Source organism: Pelodiscus sinensis, chromosome 11 (assembly GCF_052426305.1).
Source record: "Pelodiscus sinensis isolate ZL-2025 chromosome 11, ASM5242630v1, whole genome shotgun sequence".
NCBI lineage: Eukaryota > Metazoa > Chordata > Testudines > Trionychidae > Pelodiscus > Pelodiscus sinensis.
The window spans coordinates 3,950,313-3,976,290 of record NC_143062.1 but is presented as its reverse complement, the minus strand read 5'-3'; the positions used below and the strand labels follow the sequence as shown (position 1 = coordinate 3,976,290).

General features: G+C 42.9%; 2 protein-coding genes and 1 long non-coding RNA gene across 5 annotated transcripts in view; 2 read left to right on the top strand and 1 right to left on the bottom strand.

Annotated features, from left to right (window-relative positions):
- Positions 1 to 14,760, top strand: part of LOC102454815 (haloacid dehalogenase-like hydrolase domain-containing 5) — a 35,239-nt gene extending 20,479 nt beyond the window's left edge. The window contains exons 6-9 of one of the 3 annotated variants that reach the window (XM_075939653.2): positions 904 to 1,078; positions 8,762 to 8,950; positions 10,107 to 10,304; positions 14,507 to 14,760. In XM_075939653.2, coding sequence (XP_075795768.2) covers positions 904 to 1,078; positions 8,762 to 8,950; positions 10,107 to 10,304; positions 14,507 to 14,618 — 674 coding nt within the window. In that variant the 3' untranslated portion in view covers positions 14,619 to 14,760. Of the gene's footprint in view, positions 1 to 903; positions 1,079 to 8,761; positions 8,951 to 10,106; positions 13,415 to 14,506 lie in introns of those variants that run through there. The other 2 variants (XM_075939657.2, XM_075939651.2) reach the window with 2 other exon arrangements.
- RAB43 (RAB43, member RAS oncogene family) overlaps positions 1 to 25,978 on the bottom strand; it is a 66,488-nt gene that overhangs the window by 11,745 nt on the left and 28,765 nt on the right. The window lies entirely within an intron of this gene.
- LOC149523767 (uncharacterized) lies at positions 15,631 to 25,028 on the top strand. The gene is made up of 2 exons (XR_016350402.1): positions 15,631 to 18,694; positions 23,849 to 25,028. It is a non-coding gene; the product is annotated as an uncharacterized LOC149523767 (long non-coding RNA).

The window sequence follows — 25,978 nt, the reverse complement described above, 5'->3', positions numbered from 1 at the left end:
AGAGGAATTCAGTGAAGACATATCCTTAGAGATTAACAGATTTATTGGGGAATAAGCATTATGGGTAAAATCAACATCATCAAATGAATTGGAGTGGAAGTTACAGAGGCAGGGGAATATATATAAAAGTACAACAACAGAAAGACGTAATTTTAGGACCAGTGTGAATGAGGCTAATCAAACAGGTTGGATATGGCTCATGCACAGCTGCTGAAGGGGAGATGTGAATATCAAGAGAAGGGAAATTGCCTTTGTATAGTGTTAGCCAGTTTAAATCTTTATTCAGGCCTAATTTGATTGTATTAATTTGCAAATGAATTGCATTTCAGCTGTTTCCCTTTGTAATTGGCTTATTATAAATGTGATTAGACATGCCAGTGCTGTCCAATGGCAATTGAGTTAACATCAAAGATCAAGTATCAGAGGGGTAGCCATGTTAGTCTGGATCTGCAAAAGTGACAGGGAGTCCTTTGGCACTTTATAGATTAACACGTGTATTGGAGCATAAGCTTTTATGGGCAAAGACCTACTTTGTCAGATGCATGTAATTAATCTTGTAAAATCTTTGGGGTTTTAACAACTTCGGAAATTCCTTCTATAACAAAGGAGATTGAATCACAGCCATCTTAGTACTATTTATTTTATGGTTTGTATTATTGTAGTGCCTTGGAGCCTTACTCATGAACCAGGATCATGTGCTAGTGGCTGTGTGAACACAGAACAAAAAGATGGACCCTGCCCCATGTTGCACTTTAATCATTTTACTGAATTTTTTAAAATATAGGAGTTCGCTTAAATTAATTTGGGATCTATCCTTTTGTCTTTTATATCAAATTAAGGTGTTGAGAATGGTGCTTTTTGTTAAACCTTAGAAACTTATTTTGTGTTTCCTTGTTCCTGCAGCTGTTGTTTTGTTTGGAGAACCAGTCAGATGGGAGACGAATCTTCAGCTGATAATAGATGTTCTGCTGACCGGTGGCTGTCCTGGAAAACCACATCATCAAGCCAGTTACCCACATATACCTGTGCTTGCTTGTAATATGGATCTGATGTGGGTGGCTGAAGCACAGTCTCCAAGGTAGGCACATGTGCCATGTAATGTCGACAGTTCTACCATTCCAGGCTTCTCCATAGAATCATAGAACCGGAAGAGACCTCAGAAGGCCATCAAGTCCAGCCCCCTACCCAAGGCAGGACCAATCCCAATTAAATCCACCCAGCCAGGGCTTTGTCAAGCTGAGACTTAAACACCTCTAGAGATGGAGACTCCACTACGTCCCTAGGTAACCCATTCCAGTGCTTCACCACCCTCCTAGTGAAATAGTTTTTCCTAATATCCAACCTGAACCTCTCCCACGGCAACTTGAAACCATTGTTCCTTGTTCTGCCATCCGTCACTACTGAGAACAGCCTTTCTCCAGCCTGTTTGTAACTCCCTTTAAGGAAGTTGAAGGCTGCTATCAAATCCCCCTCACTCTTTGCTTCTGCAGACTAAATAGACCCAACTTCCTCAGCCTCTCCTTGTAGGTCATATGCTCCAGCCCCCTAATCATTTTGGTCGCCCTCCACTGGACCCTCTCCAATGCATCCACATCCTTCCTGTAATTGGGGGCCCAGAACTGGACACAATACTCCAGATGTGGCCTCACCAGCGCTGAATAAAGAAGAATAATCACATCTCTGGATCAACTGGGATCTCTCCCGTTCTCTATGAGTTTTCAAAGATAATGGCCAAAGGGTCCTCAGTGACATTTGCCAACTCCCTCAGTACCCTCGGATGCATTAAATGCAATGCCCATGGATTTGTGTATGTTTAGCTTTTTTAAATAGTTCCTAACTTGTTCTTTCCCCACCAAGGGCTGTCTACCTCCTTCCTATACTCCATTGCTGAGTGCATTTGTCTGGGAGCTGACCTTGTCCATGAAAATAGAGACAGAGAAAGCATTGAGTACTTCAGCTTTTCCCACATCATCTGTCACTAGGCCACCTCTGTCATCCAGCAAGGGCCCCACACCCTCTCTGATTACCCTTTTATTGCTAACATGCCTGTAGAAACCTTTCTTGTTATCCTTCACGTCCCTTGCGAGTCGCAATTCCAGTTGCACTTTCGCCTTCCTGATAACTCCCCTGCATTCTCGAGCTATACATCTATTCTCCTCCCTAGTCATCTCTCCAAGTTTCCACTTTTTGTAAGCTCCCTTTTTGTGCTTAAGTTCACCAAGGCTATGTCTAGACTGCAGGCTTCTTTTGAAAGATGCTCTTTCGAAAGCAACTTTCAAAAGAGCATCTTTCGAAAGATCGCGTCTAGACAGCAGGCGGATCTTTCGAAAGAAAAATCCGCTTTTTCGAAAGAGAGCACCCAGCGAGTCTGGATGCTCTCTTTCGAAGACGGCCTCTTTACATTGAAGAACGCCTTCCTTCGAAAGAGGAACTTTCGAAGGAAGGCGTTCTTCCTCGTGAAACGAGGTTTACCGCCATCGAAAGAAAAGCCGCGTTCTTTCGAAATAATTTCGAAAGAACGCGGCTTGAGTCTGGACGCAGGGGAAGTTTTTTCGGGAAAAGGCTACTTTTCCCGAAAAAACCCCTGAGTCTGGACACGGCCCAAGTATTTCCCCAGTAAGCCAATCCAGTCTCCTACCATATTTGCTTCTCTTGCTACGCATTGAATGGTTTCTTTCTGTGCCTTCAATAAGGCTTCTTGAAAATACTGCCAGCTCTCCTGGGCTCCTTTCTGCTTCATGTTAGCATCCCAGGGGATTCTGCCCATCAGGTCTCTGAGGGAGTTGAAGTCTGCTTTTCTGAAGTCTAAGGTGTGTATTTTACTATTATCTTTTTCAGGATCCTGACCAAAGGAAGAAATCTACCATCTCATGATCACTGCTTCCTAGGTTGTCACCTACCTCTACTTCCCTTACTAGTTCCTCCCTGTTTGTGAGCAGCAGGTCAAGCTGAGCACAGCCCCTGGTTGGATCCTTCAGCACTTGTACCAAGAAGTTCTCCCCAACATTCTCCAAAAACTTCCTGGATTGTCTGTGTACTGCCTCATTGGTCTCCCAACAGATTTCAGGGTGATTAAAGACCCCTACGAGAACCAGGGCCTGTGATCTGGAATCTTCTCTCAGTTGTCCGAAGAAAGCCTTGTCTACCTCATCCACCTGATTCGGTGGCCTGTAGCAGACACCAACCATGACATCACTGCTGTTGCTTACACCTCTAAACTTGACCCATAGACTCTCAACACGGAGTTTTCTCCCTCTATATACTGGAGTTCTGAGCAATCATAGTGCTCTCTTATATACAGTGCAACTCCTCCTTTTTTCCCCTGCCTGTTCTTCCTGAACAGTTTATACCCTTCCATGACAGCGCTCCAGTCATGCGAGTCATCCCACAAAGTCTGTTATCCCAATCAAATCATAGTTCTTGGACTGGGCCAGGGCCTCCCATTCCTCCTATTTGTTACCCAGGCTTCTTGCATTGGTGTACAAACACCTTAGATAACCAGTTGATCGCCCTACCTTCTGCATCCGAATCAGGGGTCCTCCTTTGTTGCTTGTTCCTCTTTGTGTTTCTTTCCGGTATCCGACTTCCTCACTTCTCAGGGCTTTGGTCATTGTCTCCCAACGAAGCTAGTTTAAAGCCAGCCTCACTAGATTTGCAAGCTTGCCCGCGAAGATGCTCCTTCCTCTTTTTAAAAAAAAAAAAAAAAAAAAAAAGTGGATCCCATATCTTCCTAACAATCCTTGTGCCCGGAACAGAGTACCATGGTCAAAGAAACCAAAGCCCTCTGTCCGACAGCACCTGCACAACCACGCATTTACTTCCTGAATTCGACGATCCGTACTCAGTCCTTTCCCTTCAACAGGGAGGATGGACGAGAACACCACTTGCACTCCGAATTCTTGGATCCTTCTTCCCAATGCTACATAATTTGCAGTAACCTGCTCGAGGTCATTCTTGGCTGTATCTTTAGTTCCCACATGGAGAAGGAGGAAGGGTAGCTATCCAAAGGTTTAATCAGTTTTGTAAGACTCTTGGTCACATCCTGATTTCGAGCTCCCAGTAAGCAACGCACCTTTTGAGATTCCAGGTCCGGACAGTAGATGGATGGCTCAGTCCCTCTAAGGAGGGAGTCCCCGACCACCACCACCCACCTTCATCTTTTGGGGGTGGTGGTTGTGGAACCCCGATCGCTAGGACTCCTCATCCTATGCCTTCTAGTAGAAGTCGTTCCCTTCCGATTTCTTTCTTGTGAGGTCCCTTCCAAAGCATTCACCATCGCAGAGGCTGTTGGGAGAGCCTGAAAGCAATTACTTACCTCTGTAGGAATGGGGGATTCCTGTGCTGGTCTTTTTTTCCTTCTAGAAGTTACATGCTACCAATTCTCTTCCTTGTCCTGTAGTGCCCTCTTTGGCACTTTTGCCTGCCGTGCTTGAAGGATTAAATGCTGCCTTCTATTGAGGAAGTCTTCATCCTCTCTGATCGAGCGTAGGGTTGACACTTGGGCCTCCAGTCCTCTAATTTTTTCTTCCAAAATGGCGACTAGCTTGCACTTAGTGCAGATGAAATCCCTTCTTTCTTCCGGGAGGAAGACAAACATGGCAAGCTCCGTAACAGCAGACCTATCACTATCCCTACCTGCTGTCCTAAAAAAGGGTTTAAAGGAAAGGGAAGAATACCTCACCCCTTTCCCTCTCCCCTTCCAAACTCCCTCTCTAAACTCCCTGTTTGCAATCACCTGTTCACAAGCTCCCTGGTCGCTGACTCACTCCTTTATAAAACCCTAGACTTCCTGATAGTCCCTCCCCCTACCAAGGCTCAGCCAGTCAGCAGAGGTGTCTAGATTTCACACTTTTAACACACAGTCACGTGCGCGGGGAGGGTGAGCCGGGACATTACCATGTTGGTAATAAAAGGGAGTAGTCAAAATTCAAGAAGAGACAATGTTTTATACTAACTCTTCATTAAGGTATAGGCATCAAAACCCTGAGTTGAGCTGTGCAAAAGTAATACGTTGGGTACAACTGGCAATGTCACATTCTGTTCTTGCAAAAACCTGCATTATTTTCTTGCATTCAATTTTTCACAGTTGCAAAAGTTTGCTTTCTTAAGTGAAAACTCTCTTTTCAGCCCTAGCCCATTTTTCCTTTTTCCCTCAAAATACTTCATGAAGTAGCTCTCCTATCCCTCTCCCAAATGCTTCTCAGCGCACTAATGCAATGGGCAGTAGCATTCAACTGGCTTTAAAGTAGAGATGTTAAAGGCTAAAGGGTTAGCCAGTTACCCAGTAAGCATTAGCCTTATTGGCATGCTTACCAGGTAACAGGTTAACCAGATGACCTGGCTGGCGGAGAAGCCCCTGGCCGCCCATCTGCCCGTGCCCCATGGTTAACCAGTTAACAGAGGCGTAGCGAGGGTGTTATGCGCCCGGGGGCAAAGGAAAAATTTGCGGCCCTGCCTCCATGTGACACGGCACCAAACCTGGCCCACAGCTGAGGGGAACTTGTACTGCATCTTCCCCCACCCTCTACAGTTTGGGGCCAGGCTCCCGCATGCACTAACCCGCCAGTGGAGATGGAGGAGGGTCGGGCTTGGAGTAGAGAGACAGGGAGGAGGCTTCAGCTGCCGGTGGCAGGCGGAGTAGGAGCACGTGAGCTGAAGGGATAATGGGGGGAACAGAATGGGATTAAATTGGAGCCTCCCTAGCATGGTGCCCAGGGGCAACTGATCTCTCTGGCCCACCCGCTATGCCACTGCCCCCCCTCCTGCAGATCTATCATCTTATGCATGTGCAAGAGCTGTGAGAGCCGTCCCATGAATCTACAGTTAGAGTCTCTGTGGTGCCTGCTTCTGGGTGGTGTCTCAATGCTGCCACATTCACCTCCAAAGAGGGGGCTTCCCAAAGCAGGCCCTTGCTGCTGACCCCCAAGGCATCCACAGGTCCAGTCTCCTTTCAATGGGCCCACTTCCCAGGGCTCATTGATCTTGGATCTGGCTTATATCCCCTTTGCAACTGCCCAGAGGTGCTCACCTTCCGCCTTATCCATTCCCAACTCATTCACCCCACAGGAACAGTTTCTGCCTCACTTGTCCTAGGGACTATTCTACCAAGACTTAATACAAAGTTTCCATGTAAAAGGACTCACTACAAAGCTAAAAACTTCAATGAGAGAATGATTAATACAGAGATGTGTCTACATAGGCTGCAGGGAGACACCTCTGCCTGCCACCCCTCTCCCCCCCAGAGTCTACAGCCCCATTGCAAAGCGGGGGAGGGAAAGAAAAGAGGCTGAGGCCCATCCAATGGGACTGAAGCAGTCATGAGCAAGCCATGCCTGGGAGCCATTCTTCTGTCCCTGGTGTTGGTGCTATGTTGCTTCAGGAATGCTGAAATGCAGTCACTTCTAGGGTGGGCTGGACAGCTGTTTAACACCTGCATAAGGTTTCAGGCAGGGAGCAGTGCGGGCTGTCTTCCTGCAGAGCCCCCATCAGAACTACTGTGCCCTTCTGGCTTAAGAAAAGAATAAACAGGAGGATTGGAAATTAACCTGCCCAGTCTCACGTCCCCTAGGCAGGGACTGAGCCATCTACATTAGGCCCCAGCTTGAGTATCATGTCCAGTTTTGGGCGCCACATTTCCTGAAATGTGGCAAAACTGGAGAAAGTCCAGAGAAGATCAACACAAATGATGAAAGATATGAGAACATGAGGTATGAGGCTAGGCTGCAGGAGTTGGCCTTGTTTACCTTGGAAAAGAGAAGACTGAAAAGGGACATGAGAGCAGCTTTCAAGTATCTAAAAGAGTATCATAAGGAAGAGGAAGAAGAACTGTTCTCGTTGGCCTCTGAGGATAGGATGAGAAGCAATGGGCTTAAACTGCAGCAAGGGAGGTTTAGGTTGGACATTAGGAAAAACTTCCTGCCTCTGAGTGGTTAAACACTGGAATAAATTGCCTAGGGAGATTGCGGAATCTCCATCACTGGAGATATTTAAGACCAGGTTAGACAGACACCTGTCAGGAATGAGCTAGGGCAACTCAACTTTGGAAGCCCCAGGGGCCACACTGATACTTACAGAACACGCTGAGGGCCTCAACTTAAGTGTGGTTGCATATGCAAGTAAATAGATACAAACAGCTTCTTTCACACTGACAGGCATGAATACAAAGATTAAGGCAAGACTACACAACACGTAGGCCCCATTTAAGTCAGTTTTGCTGATATTAATAAAATGCAATATTTACCCAATTTCTACCCATGTGACAGCACTTTTCATGAGCAATGACAGTCCAAGAATTTAACTATTAAAATGCATATCAATAGAAGATCATTACACTGACTACTTTTTTGTTTTGGCTCCCACTTGCCGGCCACGTGTTAATCCCCGCATATACCCAAACTGCACCGCGGGGTGCAAACAAACTGGCTGTGGGCAGCATACCAAGATATTAATAAATATTTTTAAACCGTTACCTTTTCTCTCTGCTGCCATGTCTCCTCTCCTTGCTCCATCTCCCCTGGTGCCTGCTGCCCACCAACTCCTCACCCTCCTCTGCTGTCCTGAGTCCTGCCCTTCTCACTGCCCTCAGCCCTCCTGCGACCTGTCCCCCTCCACCAGCCCTTCTCTCCCTCTTGTGTCCACTCCCCCAGTAGCTACCTCTCCTCATCCCCTCTTCTAACACCTCTCTCTACACGCCTGCCCTGCCTCTCTCCTCTGGTGCTGGTTCCTCCCCTGCAGGTGTCTGCCCTTCTGCTTCATCCCAGAATCCCTTGGCACCTGCACCTTCCCTTAGCCCTGAACCTTCCTGGTGCCTCCCCCTTCCCTTACTGCCCCTGCCCCCTTTGCCCTCTTTTTCCCTGATATCCACCCCCTCACCACTCTCTGCCCTCATGCCCCTGTGCCCTCACACATGACTTGCTCCATCCCCGCCTTTCTCATGCCCACCCCTCCTTTCAAGCCTTCTCCCAGCACCCCCCCCAGACCCTAATGCCCTTCCCTTCCCCTCTCCTCTCCCAGAATCACCGTGGCCGCCCTCCCACTGACACCTCCCCTCCTGCCCTTTTCCTCATTGTCTGAACTTGGCCCCCTGCCATTTGTATCTTCCCTCTCCCTTCCACCTCCGCACAAGCTCCTCCCCTCCCCACAAGCCCCTTCCTCTCCTGCCCCTTCCCCCTAGTTTTCCCCCTGCCCTGCCGTACCTTCTGCCTTCCACTTTGTGGGGTCGAAGTCTGCGCTCCGGCCCCAAAAGTCCACGGACTCTGAACCGGAAGCTAGGCAGGCACCACGCAGCACCGACCACTTTTAAAGTCCCAGGCTGTGACGTCACGTCACGCCCGGGCATCTCCCCGGTCACCTGGAAATGCTGCACAGCATGCGCAGGCAAGGGGGAGCAGACTGAACACTGCACACGGCAGGGACAGCCTGGGGCTGGGACAGGACGGCCATATAACTCGCTGCCCATGCCAGGTGAGCCTGTGCAGTGTGCGCTCACTCTCACCCGGCCTGGCACCCCCCTAGTGTGGCGCCCGGGGGCATTGGCCCCCCTGCACCCCCTTCGCTACACCTCTGCCAGTTAAACAGATTGTTTAATAAGTTATCAATTTCGGCAGTTTTCCCATCTCTACTTTAAAGTAGTGCTAATATCTGCAAGTAGTACCAGTTTCCAAGAGTTAACAGTACAGGTATCAGCAAAAGTCCATGAAATTGAAATGCCTTATTTTTTTCTTTGTGTACTTAATACAGTTTGTAATGCTTTCCTTTCCAGATTTGGACATGGAACATTTATGGTTTGTTTGGAAAATATTTACAAGAAGATCACTGGCAAAGAACTGAAATATGAGGCCTTGATGGGCAAGCCTAGTGAACTGACTTATCACTATGCAGAGTACCTTATTAGAATGCAGGCTGCACAAAGACACTGGAAGAAGCCTATTCAAACTCTTTATGCAATTGGGTAAGGGAAAAGATAATCAAATATGCACATTAGGAAATTGTTTGCAACACAAATAACAGTAAGGAAAATTGTGGCTTCCATTATCTTATTGCTAGTTTGTCCTAATCTTTTATTTAAACTTTTTTTGAAAATCTGTTTGTGTAAGTTATTGTTATATTCATAGAAGTTATATTTTCTGCTAGACCAAATTTCTGACATTGTGTGAACAAACCTTTTTCAGTAGATTAGGGCCTTCCAGGATGCTTTCAGTATTTTAGGGTAAATCGTGACATCTTTCTGATGTTATAATTCCTCCTTTCCTTGAAGTTTAACTGATGTTGTATTTCTCAGTACAGGTGTATTGGTAGCAACCCCTATGTTAAAGTTGCTTAACACCATTATAAAAATTCTTCAGAACTATTTTTTTATTTTTTTTATTTTAAGATTGGGCATGGTTTACAGCAGGACTTTGAAATTTAAGAGAGGGATAATCATGGGCAGAGGGAAGTGCCTTTTGCTGGCCACCTATAAATCTCTTCAGATTTGCCCAAATTATAAGATATCAGGATCAATTTTCTTCTGTTTTTTCCTCAGTGCAGCATGTTTTAACAGCTTGCCAAAACACCTCACTTCCAGCTGCAGGAAGGTTTATGGGATGTATGAACAAATTTAATTCTGGCATTTCCCAATTTTAGGCTTGCTTGACTTTGAAAACCAATAACATTTCCTTTAACTACTTTATATGCAATAGTTTCTTTACATGAATTTGGAGCAATGTATACATAATTCCTTTTTCAAAATTAAGTTTTATTTTCTGAAGTAGGCCATGCTTAGGAAAAGGTGTTTGATCTTTAGGTCGTTGGTATATATTATTGGCAAGGACTGCTACTAAATGCGTGCTTTTTCTGGCCTGCTGGTTGTATTAGAATTATTCATATCTATGATGTTTCATGAATTATTAAAATAATAAAAATAGCTATTGTTAGGTTGTCTTTTTTTCCCCTATCTGTGTATTGAAGGAAGATCATGACCAAAGACTTCACCACATATTTTCTTGTATTTGTATGGAGAGATGGAATTTTATTTACAAAAAAAATTGAAAAAAAAATTTCAGTACATCTGATATCTGCTGATTGGACTGTACTTTGCCAGTGAAACCATATTTTTCGCTTTCTAGGGACAACCTAATGACGGATATCTATGGTGCTAACCTTTATAATCGTTACCTTGAAGAGAAGAATTCCAGAAAAGGTTCCATAGGACGTATCCAGGCCAAAGTTGCTGCTGGGATCAGGTCTGCCACTATTTCTCAGGATGATGAAATAGACCACACTTGGCAAAATGAACTAGCACCTGCTGCTGCCACCAATTGTAGGTCAGTTCTTGTTTGTACTGGGGTTTACAATCCTCACACAAAGGTGCCCTCTGATACCAGGGAGAGTATAACTGAGACTGTATTTCATGGTCACAGAGATTTTAGATTTGATCCTGCTTTGGTAGAGCCAGACCATATTGTACCAGATGTTGATGCTGCTGTAGATCTCATCTACCAACTGGAGAATTTTGCACCTAATCAATATACTAGAACTTTTTAAGGATTACCTAGTGCTCCTCATCCAAAACCACAACAGGGTTTACAGCATAATACAAAATGTTGTTTTCTAACATGTTTAACCCTTTAACCTAAATGTTTTAAAACACTTTTCTGAACTGGTGTCTCTTACAAGGGACTGCAGAAGTGGCCTTGTTCACTCTAATTACCTCCTGGTCGTAATGTTATGAAGAAACTAGAATTTCTATGTATTTTAAAATGTATTAATCATGTTTCTAATGTTTCTTTTTCAGTTGTATTTAACTGCAAATAATGCAGTTGGTACCAGAGAGATGCAACAGTGCAAAGAATGCATAATATTTTACTTGAAATTTCAAACTAGTGTAGTCACTAGTGTACCTTAGATTTCATATGCATCTGAGTTTGTCATATGTCATCTTTCTGTCTGTCTCTATCTTTGTCTTAACACGTAACTGTTCCCATGGCTCCTTTTTTTAAAAACAGTGGTTTAATTTATTAAGTCTGTTACTATTTTTATAAAACATTTTAACTGTTTTAATACAAAGATTGTTGTCTGAAATATTATTTATAGTTTGCTCTAGTTATCACAATTTAGATATACTTGCAAAGCATGCTCTTACATGTCATGTGCTGCATGAGCAAAATAACCAAACTAACTAGCAAGTTTTAGACCACGGATATAGAAATATCAGTTAATTGTAGGATGTGCAAATTCTCTTGCAATTTCATATGCAGAATGAGCGCTGGACTGGAATCTTTTTTTTTTTTTTTTATAAAACTCAGAGGGGTAGCCGTGTTAGTCTGAATCTGCATAAACAACGAGGAGTCCTGTGGCACCTTATAGTCTAACAGATTTATTGGAGCATAAGCTTTCGTGGGAAAAGACCCACTTTGTCAGATGCATGACTTCTTTTTTTTTTTATAGATGAAGATCCTAGGATCTGTAAGTGTGGTTTAGTGGGTGTTTTTAAATGCAGATGACACATTAGGTCTGCTCACCTTAAATAGGAACCTAAATACTAACAGTGTTCAATGAAAAGACCTTCTGGCCAACTTTTTTTTTTCCCCCCACATCTTCATTTAAATTAGCAACATGAAATTGAGGGAGGTGTTAAGTCATTGAGTGATGGGAAAAGAAGATATCCGTCTTTTCAAGCAGTGTTTTCATTACTCTTTCCAGATTTTTTTTAATCCTTTCTCTACCATTGGCATTGATGAAAGTCACTCCTAATGTTGCCATAAATAAATGCCAATAAATGTTAACAGAATGTAGTCTTCCAGGTTTAATTGCATTGATTTGAGTGGAGTAGTCCTCCTGCTTCTCAACTGGAAAAAGAATAGCAGCAATATTGTGCTTATGGCTTGTCTTTACTGGTTCTTTTTGTTGTGACCAATGGCATATTCCTATTTCCTTAGCAAGCTGTGTCATCTAAGTGTACAGCATGCTTATACATAAAGACTAATGCCAGAATTATGCTAAAGCTCTGCCACATTTTAGTATTTGAAACACACTGCAGAATTCTTCAACACCTAATGAAGAAAAGTGGCTTCAGCATACATCATGGAGAAATGTATGGCGGTTGATGAAGAACACCAGAAAATTTTGTGTGTGTGTGTGTGTGTGTGTGTGTGTGTGTGTGTGTGTGTGTGTGTGTGTGTGTGTGTGTGAAATTTTCACATGTTTAAGAAGACTTCACTCCTTCAGAAGTTCTTTCAGTACTTAGTCTGATGTACAGCTTATGCAAGACCAATGTAGGCAGCTTGTTCAAATAAAACACTTCAGCTATTTGGAAACCATTTAGTCATATTAGAGATTTAGCAAAATACTTAGCACAGTACACTTGCTAACAAAACTTTCTATTACTTGTTGAAGTCAATTAAGCTTTAACTGGAAATAAATAATTTAATAGCATTGAAGTTTCTTAGCTGTTTACATGTCTGAGAGGTCTTATTTGTTCATTTTGTTAAGATCTGTTTTTAACTTAAAGCATACAAAAGCGATATGCTAACAAAAAATATAACCCTTTGACTTCTGGGGCTTCTGTTTTGGGGTAGGTGAAGAATGCAAACTTGTGTGACAGAAGTGTTGTACAAGTAATAAATGCCACCTAAATGCTGTGACAGCCTTTACCAATTTACTACAGTTCGGCAGTGTCCCAGGTACTGTAAATTAAACTAAAATATGGTGATGCCATGTTTAGGAATCAGATAAGTAAAATCAAGATGCAGAAATCCCCAAAGGAAATATCCAAATGGGGCTTCACGGTGGGAGAGGGCTTTAATTTACAAATCTGCATGGTAACTACATGCAATGGAGCACTGTGGAGTCAAAGGTAATATTACACCAGACATAGGAAAAGACCAGGGACATGAGTTCAACCATTTCTAGACACTTCCAAGGCAAACACTAAAACTGACATTTTATAGATGCTGGGGTTTGAAAGATGCTTTTTCCTTATTCTGCCCCATTATCTCTTTTTGGTATCTTCTTTCACCTGTGTCTGGTTCCTACACTTGTCACGCTGGATTGGCAGTGTTTACCAGAAACCCTATATAAGCATAATACTGTGCAGGTACAGTAGAATTAGCAGATTTAAAATTTAGTAATACAACAACTAGAAGACGGTTGGTGTTTGAGTTCCCAGAAAATAGAAGGTATCAGAGGGGTAGCCGTGTTAGTCTGAATCTGCAAAGGCTACATGCATCTGATGAAGTGGGTCTTTGCCCATGAAAGCTTATGCTCCAGCACTTCAGTTAGTCTAAGGTGCCACAGGGCTCCTTGCTGCTTTCGCAGAAAATAGAACTTGCTTCTCACTTCTCTGAATGTTTTATTTTTCATTTTTGTACTTTTTGAAAGTGTCTCCTGTACTCATTTTTACTGAAATAAAACTGATAGTATTGTTAATCCCAAATTATGTGCACTCTTCTTTCATAGAACCCGTGCTTCCTTTAAGTTTGGAAAACAAATAGAAACATCAGGATTCAAATATTTAAAACAAACATACATGAATAGATTTTGAATCTCTGTGAACCATCAGTTGCACAGGATTGGTTCATAAACTGAAAAATAATAGTTCTCAATTTGAAATTCTTGGCTAGATAAAATGATACAAAATAGATAATTCCTTTCATTATACTCACTACATTTAAGCCAAAGTTGTGCCAATTGTAAGAATATTTCTGATATTATTTGTCTTCATTATCCACAATTTGAAGAAATTCTACTCTTAATTTGTAGTGAATTTTAGGGGTTTTTAAGTTAATTTTTTGATCAACTTGACTCTTAAAATCTGCCTGTGAGCAAACTGAAGGTTTTTGGGGGGTTGTAGGTTTTTGGGTTTTAATCTATTTTCTTTTCCCAGACTCCATGTTAGAAGCGTGCCAAGTCCTAAGTGCTGTCCTATATAGTAATCCAGTCTGTTTAAGAAAATGAATTACTTTCACAGTGCATTCTTTTACATTTGTCCATATTTTAAATGAAGGTTTTTATGGTGAGTTGAAGGTGTACACAATGCAATCACTCCAGTGTTAGCATCAGTGGAAACTTTTGAGAAAGAGTGCTGATAACAGTTGTAGGGAATCTTGCCCCATTCTTGGAAAAGCTATATAAGCATGTTACTGAAATGTAACACTCGTAAGTCTCCAAAATCGTTGCCATTAGTTTGCCTTGGTCTTGCTTAGGTGGAATTGGCACTTTAGCTTGTTGATGCCATAGAGACATGAGCAAGGACCATCAAGTAGGCTTCCTGATGAGGTAGCCAGCTGCCTTGTACACATTTTTAGGGCCACAAACACTTGACAAATGTTTTCCTTAAAGGCTACAAGATGCTGTTTGCAGCTCATGCCCCACTGCATGGATTCTGTACGCTGCTCCCTTGGGGGAGGGCTGTCCTGCATACTAATTAGTACATGCAGCCCAGCATACATGAGCGATAAATTCCTACAGCGGCCATCCCCAAAGACGAGAGAGCAGTTCCTCACCAGTAACCGTATCTCTTCTGCAGGGTTCCCAAACGGTGGTATGTGAAACGCCTCCGGGAGGAACAGGAGAAATTGCACAATGGTGGATTGTATTTATTTCAGTTACTGCATTTTCATTATAGGCTACTCAGCTGAATCTTTTAAACTGTGGGAATTGGTTGTTATAAAATAAAGTAATTGGTTGATCTCCAGATGTACCAATAAGAACACAGACACTGCAGTAGAGTGCTCTCCCCTTCAATCACGGTGCAGTGTGGGTTCAGGTGCCTAGCCAACTACCCAGTTGAACTCCGCTCAGAGGTTGTGTGTGTGTGGGGAGGGGGGGGGGAGAGTAGTTGTACATGTAGCTCTGTATGTTTGGGACAGCTGGCTAAAGGCAGGGAGTATTAAGAAGAGCACACAACGTATCACAAGGAGAAGCAAAGTGATTCAATTAGCCTGGCTGATACAAGTGCACTGATGAAATTGCTGGCAAGATGATGATTGAATGAATACATGGATCTCAGCCTGTGAAGTGAGAGGTTGACACCAGGAACCAAATAGGATCTGTACCGGAAATATAAATATGACAAAAATACACAAGAAATAGGACTGGAGATAGTGATTAACCTCAGCTGTAGGATGTGTTGTGTGGTGGAGGCCTGGTAAGTGCCAGCCTAAAATACTCTCTTCTTTGCAAAAGTAGGGCACATGCTGGAACCTTTCCCTGTCACTCCTCTTCACATAAGGCTCTATCCCCAGCCAGGCCAGAAGCTGGAGTCAGGCTAAAGTAAGCCACCCAGGCCATAGCGGGGAATCCAGACCCTCCACCTGAGCTGGACCAGGCATGCCTGGGAACAGCCCCTGGGCTGTGTCCCCACTGATGTTCCCTCTAATTTTTCCCATCCCAGTGCAGAATGAATGTTATGTGCACCAACGCATGTGTGTATGTGCACCATCAGTAGAAACACATGCTGCTGGTTATGGGTGCTCTGCTAATCAGCTGAGTGACACCTGAATTTCTCCTGGGTGGCTGCCCAAGGGCACAACTTGCAGGTGTAACCTAGCACCACTGAGAAGGGGAGCGTGAAGTCTGCTCTACACCCTTTGCTATGAGCCCGTTGGCTTTTAGCTCATGAGGTTGTGTGTGTGTGGGGAGGGGGGTAGATGCACATGGCTTTGGCTCCTAAGGTCCCAGGTTCAATCCCTCCTGCTGGTGACTCAAGTCTGTTGGCTTTATTCAAGGCACATAGTGCCTTCTTTCTTCTGGGCATGCTGCCTAGGAAAAGCAGAGGATTCAGGGCTCAGTTTCCTGGGCAGCCCTTAGTACTGCCCAGCTCCACCCCACCCAGGCCAGAAGCTGGACAATGGGAGAGAGAGAAGAGCAAGGGTTGTGGTTTTTTGGCATGGAGGAAACTAAGGCCCACCTCAGCCTCCCCTTTCCCCTGGGAGGAAGCTGGTGCTGCCTTTGAGTCTTGGACAGGTGTGGAGCAGCACCACAGGAAATCCAGAAAAAATGCCTCTCGAGTCATTCAAGCTGGGACTGGGACTGGGACTGCACATTTTAGGACTGTCCTACCTGATTTAGGACTGTGATCACCCTATCGCTTCTATACAGGCTTGGAAACAAAACATGAGCAACACAAGGACAAACCCCCAGAATTTTTCAAATAGATGTGGGCACAGCTAAGGCTGAGCATGAAAGTTTTGCACTCTGCTGCTGCCGCCACCAATATTAAGGCACTTGAAGCATCGTCCTTAGTAAATCGCAAAGGTGCAAAATTAGGGGAATCTCACACCATGGCAGAGGAATTAATACCATCTGCAGTTGTAGTATGCATGATGTTTGAACAGAAGGCCCCAACATGAATTTAGTTAGTGCCATTATCAAACACAGTGTCACATCAAATTGATGAAATGGCCAATGATATCCTAACTCAGGGACCTGTATTTCTAGCTGCCAGTACTTGCTCTCAACTGGACGAGGAAATGGTTAACTGATGAGCCTGGGTACAGCCCTCTCTTCCCTTCCCTTCCCCTCCCCTCTGCGGCCTCTGTATAGGAGGCAGTGGGGGGTGGGGAGGTGGGAGTTGGTGCACACAGGGAGCTGGCTTTTAAGCAGGCTCCCTATGTTACTGACTGGCACAGATCCACCTTCCTCCCTCTCCCTATGTATACACATACGTACCTTTTACAAAGGTGCACTACCGGAGGACATTTTGTTTTGCCAGTTGCTGCCTACTAGCACAGCCACTGAGGAGACTTTCTTGTTGCTTGACAGCTTCATAAATCAACATATCACCTGGTCATGAAGTATTGGCATCTGTGCCAATGGAACAAAGCCAGTGACTGGTAGGCACAGTGCAGTAGAGATAAGTATTAGAGCCGTTGCTCCCAATGTAATGTGGTGGTTTGCAGTGTATATAGGGAAGCAGTTGCTGCTAAAAGGAGGCCAACCAACTTGCAGGAGGTGCTGGAAAATGCTGTGAAGATGGTAAACTTCATAAAAGCTTAACCCTTGAATTCCAGAATCTTTTCTGCTCTATGTAATGAGATGGGAAGCAAGAAAATCAAGCTATTGCTCCACAGAGTAGTTTGATGGCTGTCATGGGGCGACGGACCTGGCTCTAATGACTTGACTACTTGTCAAATGTAGTCTCTTTCCTGAATGAGCTAAATCTAGGCTTTCAAGGGCTGAAGGCAACCATCATCAATGTTCAGGAGAAAACTGAGTCCAAGACAAAAAAGCTGGAATTGCTGTGTGGAGGGAAATAACACTGAAATTTCCCAAACATGTAGGAATTTCTGACAATGAACAAACCATAGTCACAATAGCAAGCAACATCTCACTGAACTGGTGAGATAATTATGTGGGTACTTCTCTCAATGGGAAACACAAACAGATGGATCTGCTACCCTTTCACAAATGTTTCTTGTCAAGACTAGTCAATGAAAGAGCAAGAGACTCTCCTGGTCCTCAACTAATGATGGACTTAAGAATGAGGTTGAACAAAAGTTGTTTGGATGCAAATGACAGCAGAGTTCCCCACGGGGCTGTCAAGTTTTTGATGCCATTTGCTACAATTTACATGTGTGGAAATGAGTTTTCATCACTCACTAGAATGAAATCAAAGTATCTTCATCAGCAATGTTGTATAGAAAACAACTTAAAGAATCAAACTATCACCTGTCACTCCAAATATGATATGTCTGTGCTCAAACAGATATTTCATCCATCACATTTATGGTGAGTAGTAACAGTAAACCATTTTTAAGTTGGTCAAAAGTAAATGTGCACTACAACTAAAGCTATACATTATATGTATTATAGTCCTAGGGATTGTATGCTTATGTGTACTATAATTTGTACATTTTGTGCAATGCTTGCACATTAATAGAGTTAAAATATAAAACCTGTATTCAGGGGTGTCCTTAGTATTTATGGGACCCTCTGTATTATTATTAAACTGGTGTCCCTATTATGCCCAATGGTAGTTGGGAGGGATCTACAATGATTTTTTAAGATGTGATTTTATAACCTTCAAACTGATGAACCCACTGATGAAATATTTTTTTAAAAAATTTTAAACTAAGGTCCTGTAGACTAATACAGTATATTCAGAAACTGGTAGTATATACCTGGGGCTGTCACGTAGGAGAGCTACCACTCTCTGGGCCAGAGGATTTATTTAGTGTCAGCTTTGTATAGGACCAGATTCATATCCTCTAGAGGGCAATAGAGAAAAGCTGTTGTCAATCCACCCAGTGTGTTACTCTGGTGCTCTTTTCAGGCCTGACTTCACTTGCAGAGCAGAGGCATGGTCACTTTGGCTTTTACAGTAAGATAATATGCAGCAATGGACTTGTTCAAAGACTTGTTCAAAGGCTAGATAATTTCATGGAGGTTAGGTCCATAAAAGGCTATTAGCCAGGGGATAAAATGGTGTCCTTCGCCTCTGTCTGTCAGAGGCTGGAGAGGGATGGCAGGAGACAAATCGCTTGATCATTGTCTTCGGTCCACCCTCTCTGGGGCACCTGGTGCTGGCCACTGTTGGCAGACAGGATACTGGGCTAGATGGACCTTTGGTCTGACCCAGTACGGCCGTTCTTATGTTCTTATGTTCTTTGTTTTTGTTCCAGTAGTAGGTTATGGGTGTCATGGTGGCTTGTAGTATGTTTGTCTACCCTCCTGGATTGACCTGGAGTCTCCGGGAACTGGCAGCAATTTCCAGGTGAGTATTGAAAGCTATCTGGGAGATTCTAATAGGCTATTTTAAGAAAATGACATTACATCATGGGGGGTGGGGAATTTCCTGGAATAGTTACAGAGTTGGCAATTCTAGCTTATGGAGTAAGTGAATAGAGAGTCATAAACATGTATTCTGAGCAGATTTTAAGTGCAACAGACAGTGAAAGTTTGTTTTTGTCATTAAAAAAGATGGACAAGGGAGAGTGAATAAAAGTAGTAAAAGGGAAATAAAACAGACTTACAGATAAAGGAACTATATACAGAAAGGGAAATGGCCTTGATTAACCTGATTGGGTATTTTGAATTACCCTCTAGACTTTAATTCATTACAGAGTCACTCTGTCAGCTCTATGGTTATGACTGAAATATTTTCACTTAAAACAGGGTTCCCTTAATTAAACATGACAATGCCCCATCATTGTCAAACACTGACTGTTTCAAACAAAGAGCTTCTGGCCAGAGCTGGGTATTGGAATAGGCAGGTGGTGCAAGGCTTGTGGGATTGATCTGGATGTTAAGTTTGCTTGAAGTGGTAATTTTCTTGAATTCCTAGCATTTAATTACCGTATTTTCCGGCGTATAAGACGACTTTTTATGCTAAAAAACATCCCCCAAAAATCGGTCATCTTATACACCGGGTATACAGACAGACTTGCAGGTAGGAACGGGGCTTTTCTCGCTCCGGAGGACACAGACTGTCGGCTTTGCTCCCGGTGCCTCTGGTCTGCTGTGGACCATCTCCAGCAGACCAGGGATACCGGGAGCAAAGCCGCAGCTGTGGCGGAGTCCCGCGCCTCTGAGGCTTTGCCAGAGCAAAGCCTCAGAGGCGCGGGACCCCGCCGCCGCTTCAGCTTTGCTCCCGGTGCCCCGGGTCTGCTGGGGACCGTCTCCAGCAGACCAGGGACACCGGGAGCAAAGCCGGGGAGGTGGAGGGGCGCTGGGGCGCTGCCAGTTGGCCTCTTAAGGGGGGGTAGTCTTATACGGTGAGTATAAGACGAAAACCTATCTTTTAACTAGAAAATTAGGGGGTCGTCTTATATGCCCAGTCGCCTTATACGCCGGAAAATACGGTAATAGGAAATGCACCTGAGCAACCTTATCTCTAAAGTTAACAAACTTTTTTATGTATGGGTAGATGAAAGATGATCATTATTACATTCTGCAGTTTTTAGAATAATTTCTATAGTGCCCTTTTGGTTTCATCTCTATGAAATTCAATAAGGCCTTTAAGAAAAACAACCTTGGGTTTTTGGGTTTTTTTAACCTTCTCCAGGACCAATCCAGATTGACAGCACTTAGAGCTAGACCCACTCCTGAGGTAATCTTAAATCTGCCTCCTCATGAACATAAACACACTCATGGGAGGGACTATTTTTATAAAAGGTCTGTCTTCCATTTTGTATTTGCTTCAGACAGCTGTGTTTGAGAGAGACAATGACATCTAGGAGGTAGGTATTAAACAGAATGAGAAAGTGAACAGGAAAAGAGAAGTGAAAATGCTGCGGTACAAAAGGCACGTTTGCTCATTCTTTGAGTGCATTCAAAATGGCAGTGTTGCATGGAGCAGCTGACCCCGGGCTTCTTGCGATGCTGCCGCTTTAAAGTACTCCCTCTTTTCCCTCACCTTGCTGTCTCTATCTGACAGAGGCAGCAAGGGGGTGAGGGAGCAACTAGTCCTTCACACCCCTACTTTCAATAAGAGTTAGATTCCAAACAAATGATTTGCATTAAATATTAGAATTTGTTTGGGGAAGGGCATTAAGGCCAGATCTTTTCTGTGTGATATATTTCTGGCTCTTATGAGTCAATGAGCTTACTAGGTGGTGAGGCAGAGTCCCCCCAGTGGTGAGTGAACACTGTGACAGTGGGAAATGGGACCTCAGTTACCCATGTACCAATGTCTTGTACCTGCAGCATTTAATTAAAAACTACTGTAGAACCCCATTGATTCAGTCTAATTGGACAGAACAGATAATGAAAATGCGAGATAAACCGGAGAATGAGGAAATGAGATGCAGCAGCGCCATCTAGTGACCGCAGGAGGAGGGATTGCCCACTTCAGTACAGGACACAAGAAGGCCAGTGTCTTAAAAGCAGGAATGTTATTGATTTACAAATGTGGAAAAAGATGGGGGAGGGAGTCGGACAATGAGGAGGAGACAATGATTCTAATGACAATAGACAAGGAAGCTTTATAACTCCTAAAATACACACAATCAAGTCACATGTCAAAATATACAAAGTATATATTATTTAATCAAGCATCTGAAAGTTCTCAAGCAGCATTACTTTTTTTGCTTTGCCTCTCTGAACATTTTGATTATCAATGGAAATATTTTTGTTGGTTTGTGTGTGCTTGATGAAATGAATATTTACGGATTAAAAAAACACACGAACTCTTCCAAGCCTATAGATAATGGTTCTAGTTTTGTCTACTTGTCTGGTTAGAAACTGTGAACTGCAGCCAATGGGAACTGAAAGGCTCCGTAGCTATAGACATATTAAGGAAACAAAGCAGTGTGGGCCTGTCAGGGACTTAGCTTGGCAGCTCCATAACCCAAGTTTGAAAAAGGTTGCTATAGACCAGGGGTGTCCAAACTTTTTTCAAAGAGGGCCAGATTTGATGAAGTGAACATGCGTGAGGGCCGACCATTTTGCCTGACATTCTTTGAACCATTAAAATTAAATGCAAATTAACTATTTTATGCAAAGTTTATTGCAAACGGCATACTTTTCATTTCGTCACATGGATGACAAATCTAAACAGGTGTTAAATCACTCTGCCTTTCATATCTGAAGGCCAGATGAAAAAAAAATCCAGGAAGCTGAAATATATGTCAGGAACATTGTAAAGTACATTACATATTATTGGTAATAAAGGTTGTCTGTCAACTTTTAAGTTCAAAAAATATGAACAGGAACATAACACCAAGTATACATGTTGTGTCCAGATATATTTATAACTGATTTAGACCAACTGACATTAACTGAGATTTTACAATGTATTCATCTCAATACATATGGATTCGTTGGGGGCCTTAAAAGATAGATATTGCCAAATTACCTGGGGGGCCGTATTAAACCGGAACACAGGCCGCAATTGGCCCCCGGGCCGGACTTTGGACATGCCTGCTATAGACAAACTAGAGAACTGCTCTACATGTCAGAGGTGCTAAGACTGTTATAACAGTTCTAGCCTTTCCTGTGTAGAGATGAGACCTGATGATGTTTTTACTCATTGTGGCCTCCCATTGCGGCTCTGGACTTCACAAATATACTCCGGTATTGATTTTTATTCTTTTAGACATTTGCAGTTACTAGTTTGTAGGCTCGGAATCACAGTATTTCAAAACCTGATCAAATCTCTCAAAGGCTTGAAACACTTTACTGTTATGCACCATAGTTAGGTTACAGTTATAAGAGAGAATTCTCCAAAGCACCATGCATACCAATGGCAAAATATAAATGATTGCATCGAAAACCCTACCATCTTGCCATTTTTTCTAAACATGAAGTCACGATATCTCATATAAGGAAGGAAGTCTGTTAAGGAAACATTTGAAAATGTGAGTTTGGCATCCATTTGAAGGGTGGAAAATTAGAATGTGTTCAGGCTTGATTTCCCATCCCTGTGGGAAGTTCCTATGGACTTATTACAGTGCTTAGAAAAGGGTAACAGGGAAGTCGTAACTGTGGTCCTGCCCCTGAGAGATTACAGCACCATGCTAAACTAAGAAAATCATTAGTGTATTTTACAGTAGTCTCAAACACTTAAGCAATAGCACTACAGCAGAGCCACGTTACTGTAGGCCAATTGCAGGGCGCTCTTAAAAAGGCATGTGCAACTCCTTTTGAAGAGACAGGAAGACGATTGTGCTAACTACCTCCCAGTATTAGCCTCCTTGTTTGAAAAGGTTGTATCAGTTGTTAAAACTGCTTTAGCTTTCTTCCAATGCCACTTGTGCTAAAATGTGCATGAGAGTCAGAGTGGGAACAGGACTTGCTCTAATTAATTTTATTAGGTGACTGAGCTGAGCTCCAGATTCCGTGTGGTGGTAGTTTTGAAAAAACCCCATTGTGGAGAAAGTAAACTCCGAGCTATGATCTTCAAAGTTCCAGCTAGCTAGAAGTATCAGTGCATTAACTATAAAACTCAGAGAGGCACTCTACAAAATACAGACTCCCAATATGTAAGCGTCCACTGTAATTTCTCGCATGAGCCTCTGGGCATAATGGTCAGTAGGACCCTTCTGTGTGAATCATCTTCATTTGAATTCAGACAGAAGCACAAGTGAGTGTAGGGATGCAGTTAATACTTGCATGTGAAGTGTATGCAAATTCCACTCCTGCACAAATGGAAGACCATATGCAACGTCAGCGAGCAAGTGAAGGATGGTGAACATACATTTTTAAATTACTGGTTTTAAGATTCCAGCAATTGTTAAATTTGTGGTGGGGTATGTATATTAGAAGAAAACAAAAATACTAATTCCCAAATGCATATTTTAATGACATTTGTTTAATGATACAAAGTACCATGTATCCACCATAGGCTTTGCTAAAATTTACCAAAAAGGTAGGTTTAATATTTTTAAAAATAAACTTTTATACTATAAATTCATAAATAGAGGAAGGTAAAATATAAAAAAGCACTATAGTACAGTTTGCAAGCTTGCTTTGTCTTCTCACATTCCAAACTATCTGGTTAATATCATAAGAACATTTTAAATGCAAATTGGTTACCAGTGATAGAAGCATGAGGCTTGAATCTCTTTAGAGAAATACATCAGTTGCTAATTGTCAGTATCATAGTAAATGAAACTTACTTCATTGTAACACTGAAGTTCTCCAGCCCTTTAAGTAATTTTGGAATGCAGTGAGTAAATTCAATATGAATTAGAGCATTTTGCCCCCAACCAAATGTGTTAAACCAGACTCTCTCGAATGCTGGAGATCCCTAGGCCACTGGATTTTCTAACTATCAGTAATCAAGTGAGGCACTATTCCAAAGAAGGGAAAAAGCCCTGAGCACATCTAGGCTCTCAAAAGTGTCAGCATTTATCAGTTACGAAATAACAACCACCTTCTTCTTCCAATATTACAAAATAAGCAGTGCACCTTTTTTTCTCCATTATAGGCAGAATCTACAACTTTGTTCCACTTCACCCATTAAATCTGACAAGTGGGCTAGAGTCTGATCTCAGTGGCTGGAGTTCTACTTGGGATTTATACTGGCACAGTCACGAGCCATACAGGGCTTTGAACAGTCACATTTGTCATTCAGCATGGAATTTTCACTCGGTTTCCACTAACAACAATTCTACTGAGCAATCCTCTAGACAGAGGGTCTTAAATTAAACAATGAATGTTATTTTATCAGCACTATTCTCAGTTTTTGGTGTTAAAGCAACAAACATTATTTTACCAAGTATGAACTGTGTCCCACATTTAACATAGCTTTCTGAGTTTTTAAAATATTCATTTACTTAGGTCTAGAGCAGACTTGCTTCTGTCTGGTAATTACAGTAAGGAGATTGCCTTTTTGGGGTAATTATTAATTAATTCTTGTCTCAGCACGTGGGTGCCTCCAGAAGCTGTAACTAAGGAGGAATACACCCATTTCCAACTTCTCTCTGGCTGTGTCTACACTGGCGGGTTCTTGCGCAAGAACCTGCAGAGCATCCACACTGCCCACCTGCTCTGCGCAAGAAGATTTACAGTACGGCGTGGTAAGAGAGGGTATGTCTACACTAGCTCTACACTAGCTCGTTAGTTCGAGCTAGGTAGGCAAATGAGGGCAACTGGAGTTGCAAATGAAGCCCGGATTTAAATATCACTTGCACCGCCATTTTTAAGTCCCCCTTAGTCCGAACTCTGTGCCCCCGGCTACATGCGGAACGGAGTAGGTAGTTCGAATTAGGATCTCTAATTCAAACTACCGGTACTCCTCGTGGAACAAACTTAGTCCTAGGATCTCTAATTAGGATCTCTAATTCGAATTACCAGTACTCCTCGTGGAACGAGGTGTACCGGTAGTTCAAATTAGAGATCCTCATTTGAACTACCTACTCCGTGCCACGTGTAGCCGCGGGCACGGAGTTTGGACTAAAGGGGATTTAAAAATGGCGGCTTTTAAAAAGGGGGATTTAAAAATGGAATTTTCATTCGGTTTCCCCTGGTTTTGCTGGAGCCTATTTGGGAAAGGGGTCTGTGGATATTAGATATTAACTGAGTGGGCTAGGGATCTTAAATATTACTATGGATGGTGTTAAAAGAAATGTCAATAAATGCCAAACTTCAAAAAAGGTCCTTTCTCATTATTCATTTTATAAGGTCTTGCCACTTCCTTTTAATTTTTCAGGACTCCTTGGACTTCCAGGGTAGACAGTGCCTGCGTAGCTAATGTAAAAAAAGCAAGCAGGGAAAAAATACTAACTGAATGAGCGGAGTGCTTACTCCTCAAGTAAAGAATTTTCCTTCACTTTTGTGTTTAAATTTGTTCAGCTATAGCTATTTAACAGTCCAAAGAAAAACTCCCTTGCATCTGATTGCTCAGCTATCACATCTGCACTTGTGATGTCATCCTGCTTGTCTGCGTTCCAGTGCTCCACAAAATGTTAGAAGGAAAAACAAGGCAGCTGTTTCTGTGTGTATGTGTACATGTGCATAATAGAACACATAGTGTGAGGCGGGCCGAATACACTTCTAGAGTACAAAACAGAACTGTCTCCCTCTGAAAAAATAAAACCAACTTTGAAGAGGGCACTAACCTATTCTTAACATTTGCTAGTCCCCTTAAAAGAAATAATCTCCCATCCTGTTCCTAGCTCCCAGACATGCACTGGTCACTCACGTCTCCCTAAATTACAGTATTCACATGGATATGGTGTTTTCTATACATTTTTTTGTGTGTAGCTACAGTTTAGAGTAAAATAAAAAGAAAACCCATTGACCTGGTAATCAGAGGGATCCAGTTCCAGTAAGAAATTTATACTGGCTATCCTAAAGCAGTGCTTAATTTGTGCCAGGCCTTGCCAGGGGTCCCGGTACTTCTAGGCATGGAAGTTCATAATCACAGCACATCTGGGCTTGCTGCATTGGATATGAGAGTAAAAGAATTGCTTGAGCCCTGGCCTCTTTCATTACAAATTAAGCACTATCCTAAAATACATAATACACCCTGCATCTGAATCACATTTTGCACCAAGTCTTTCTACTACCTGTGGAGTTCAAGCAGCCCAGTAACATATAAGAACTAAAGAGCAGA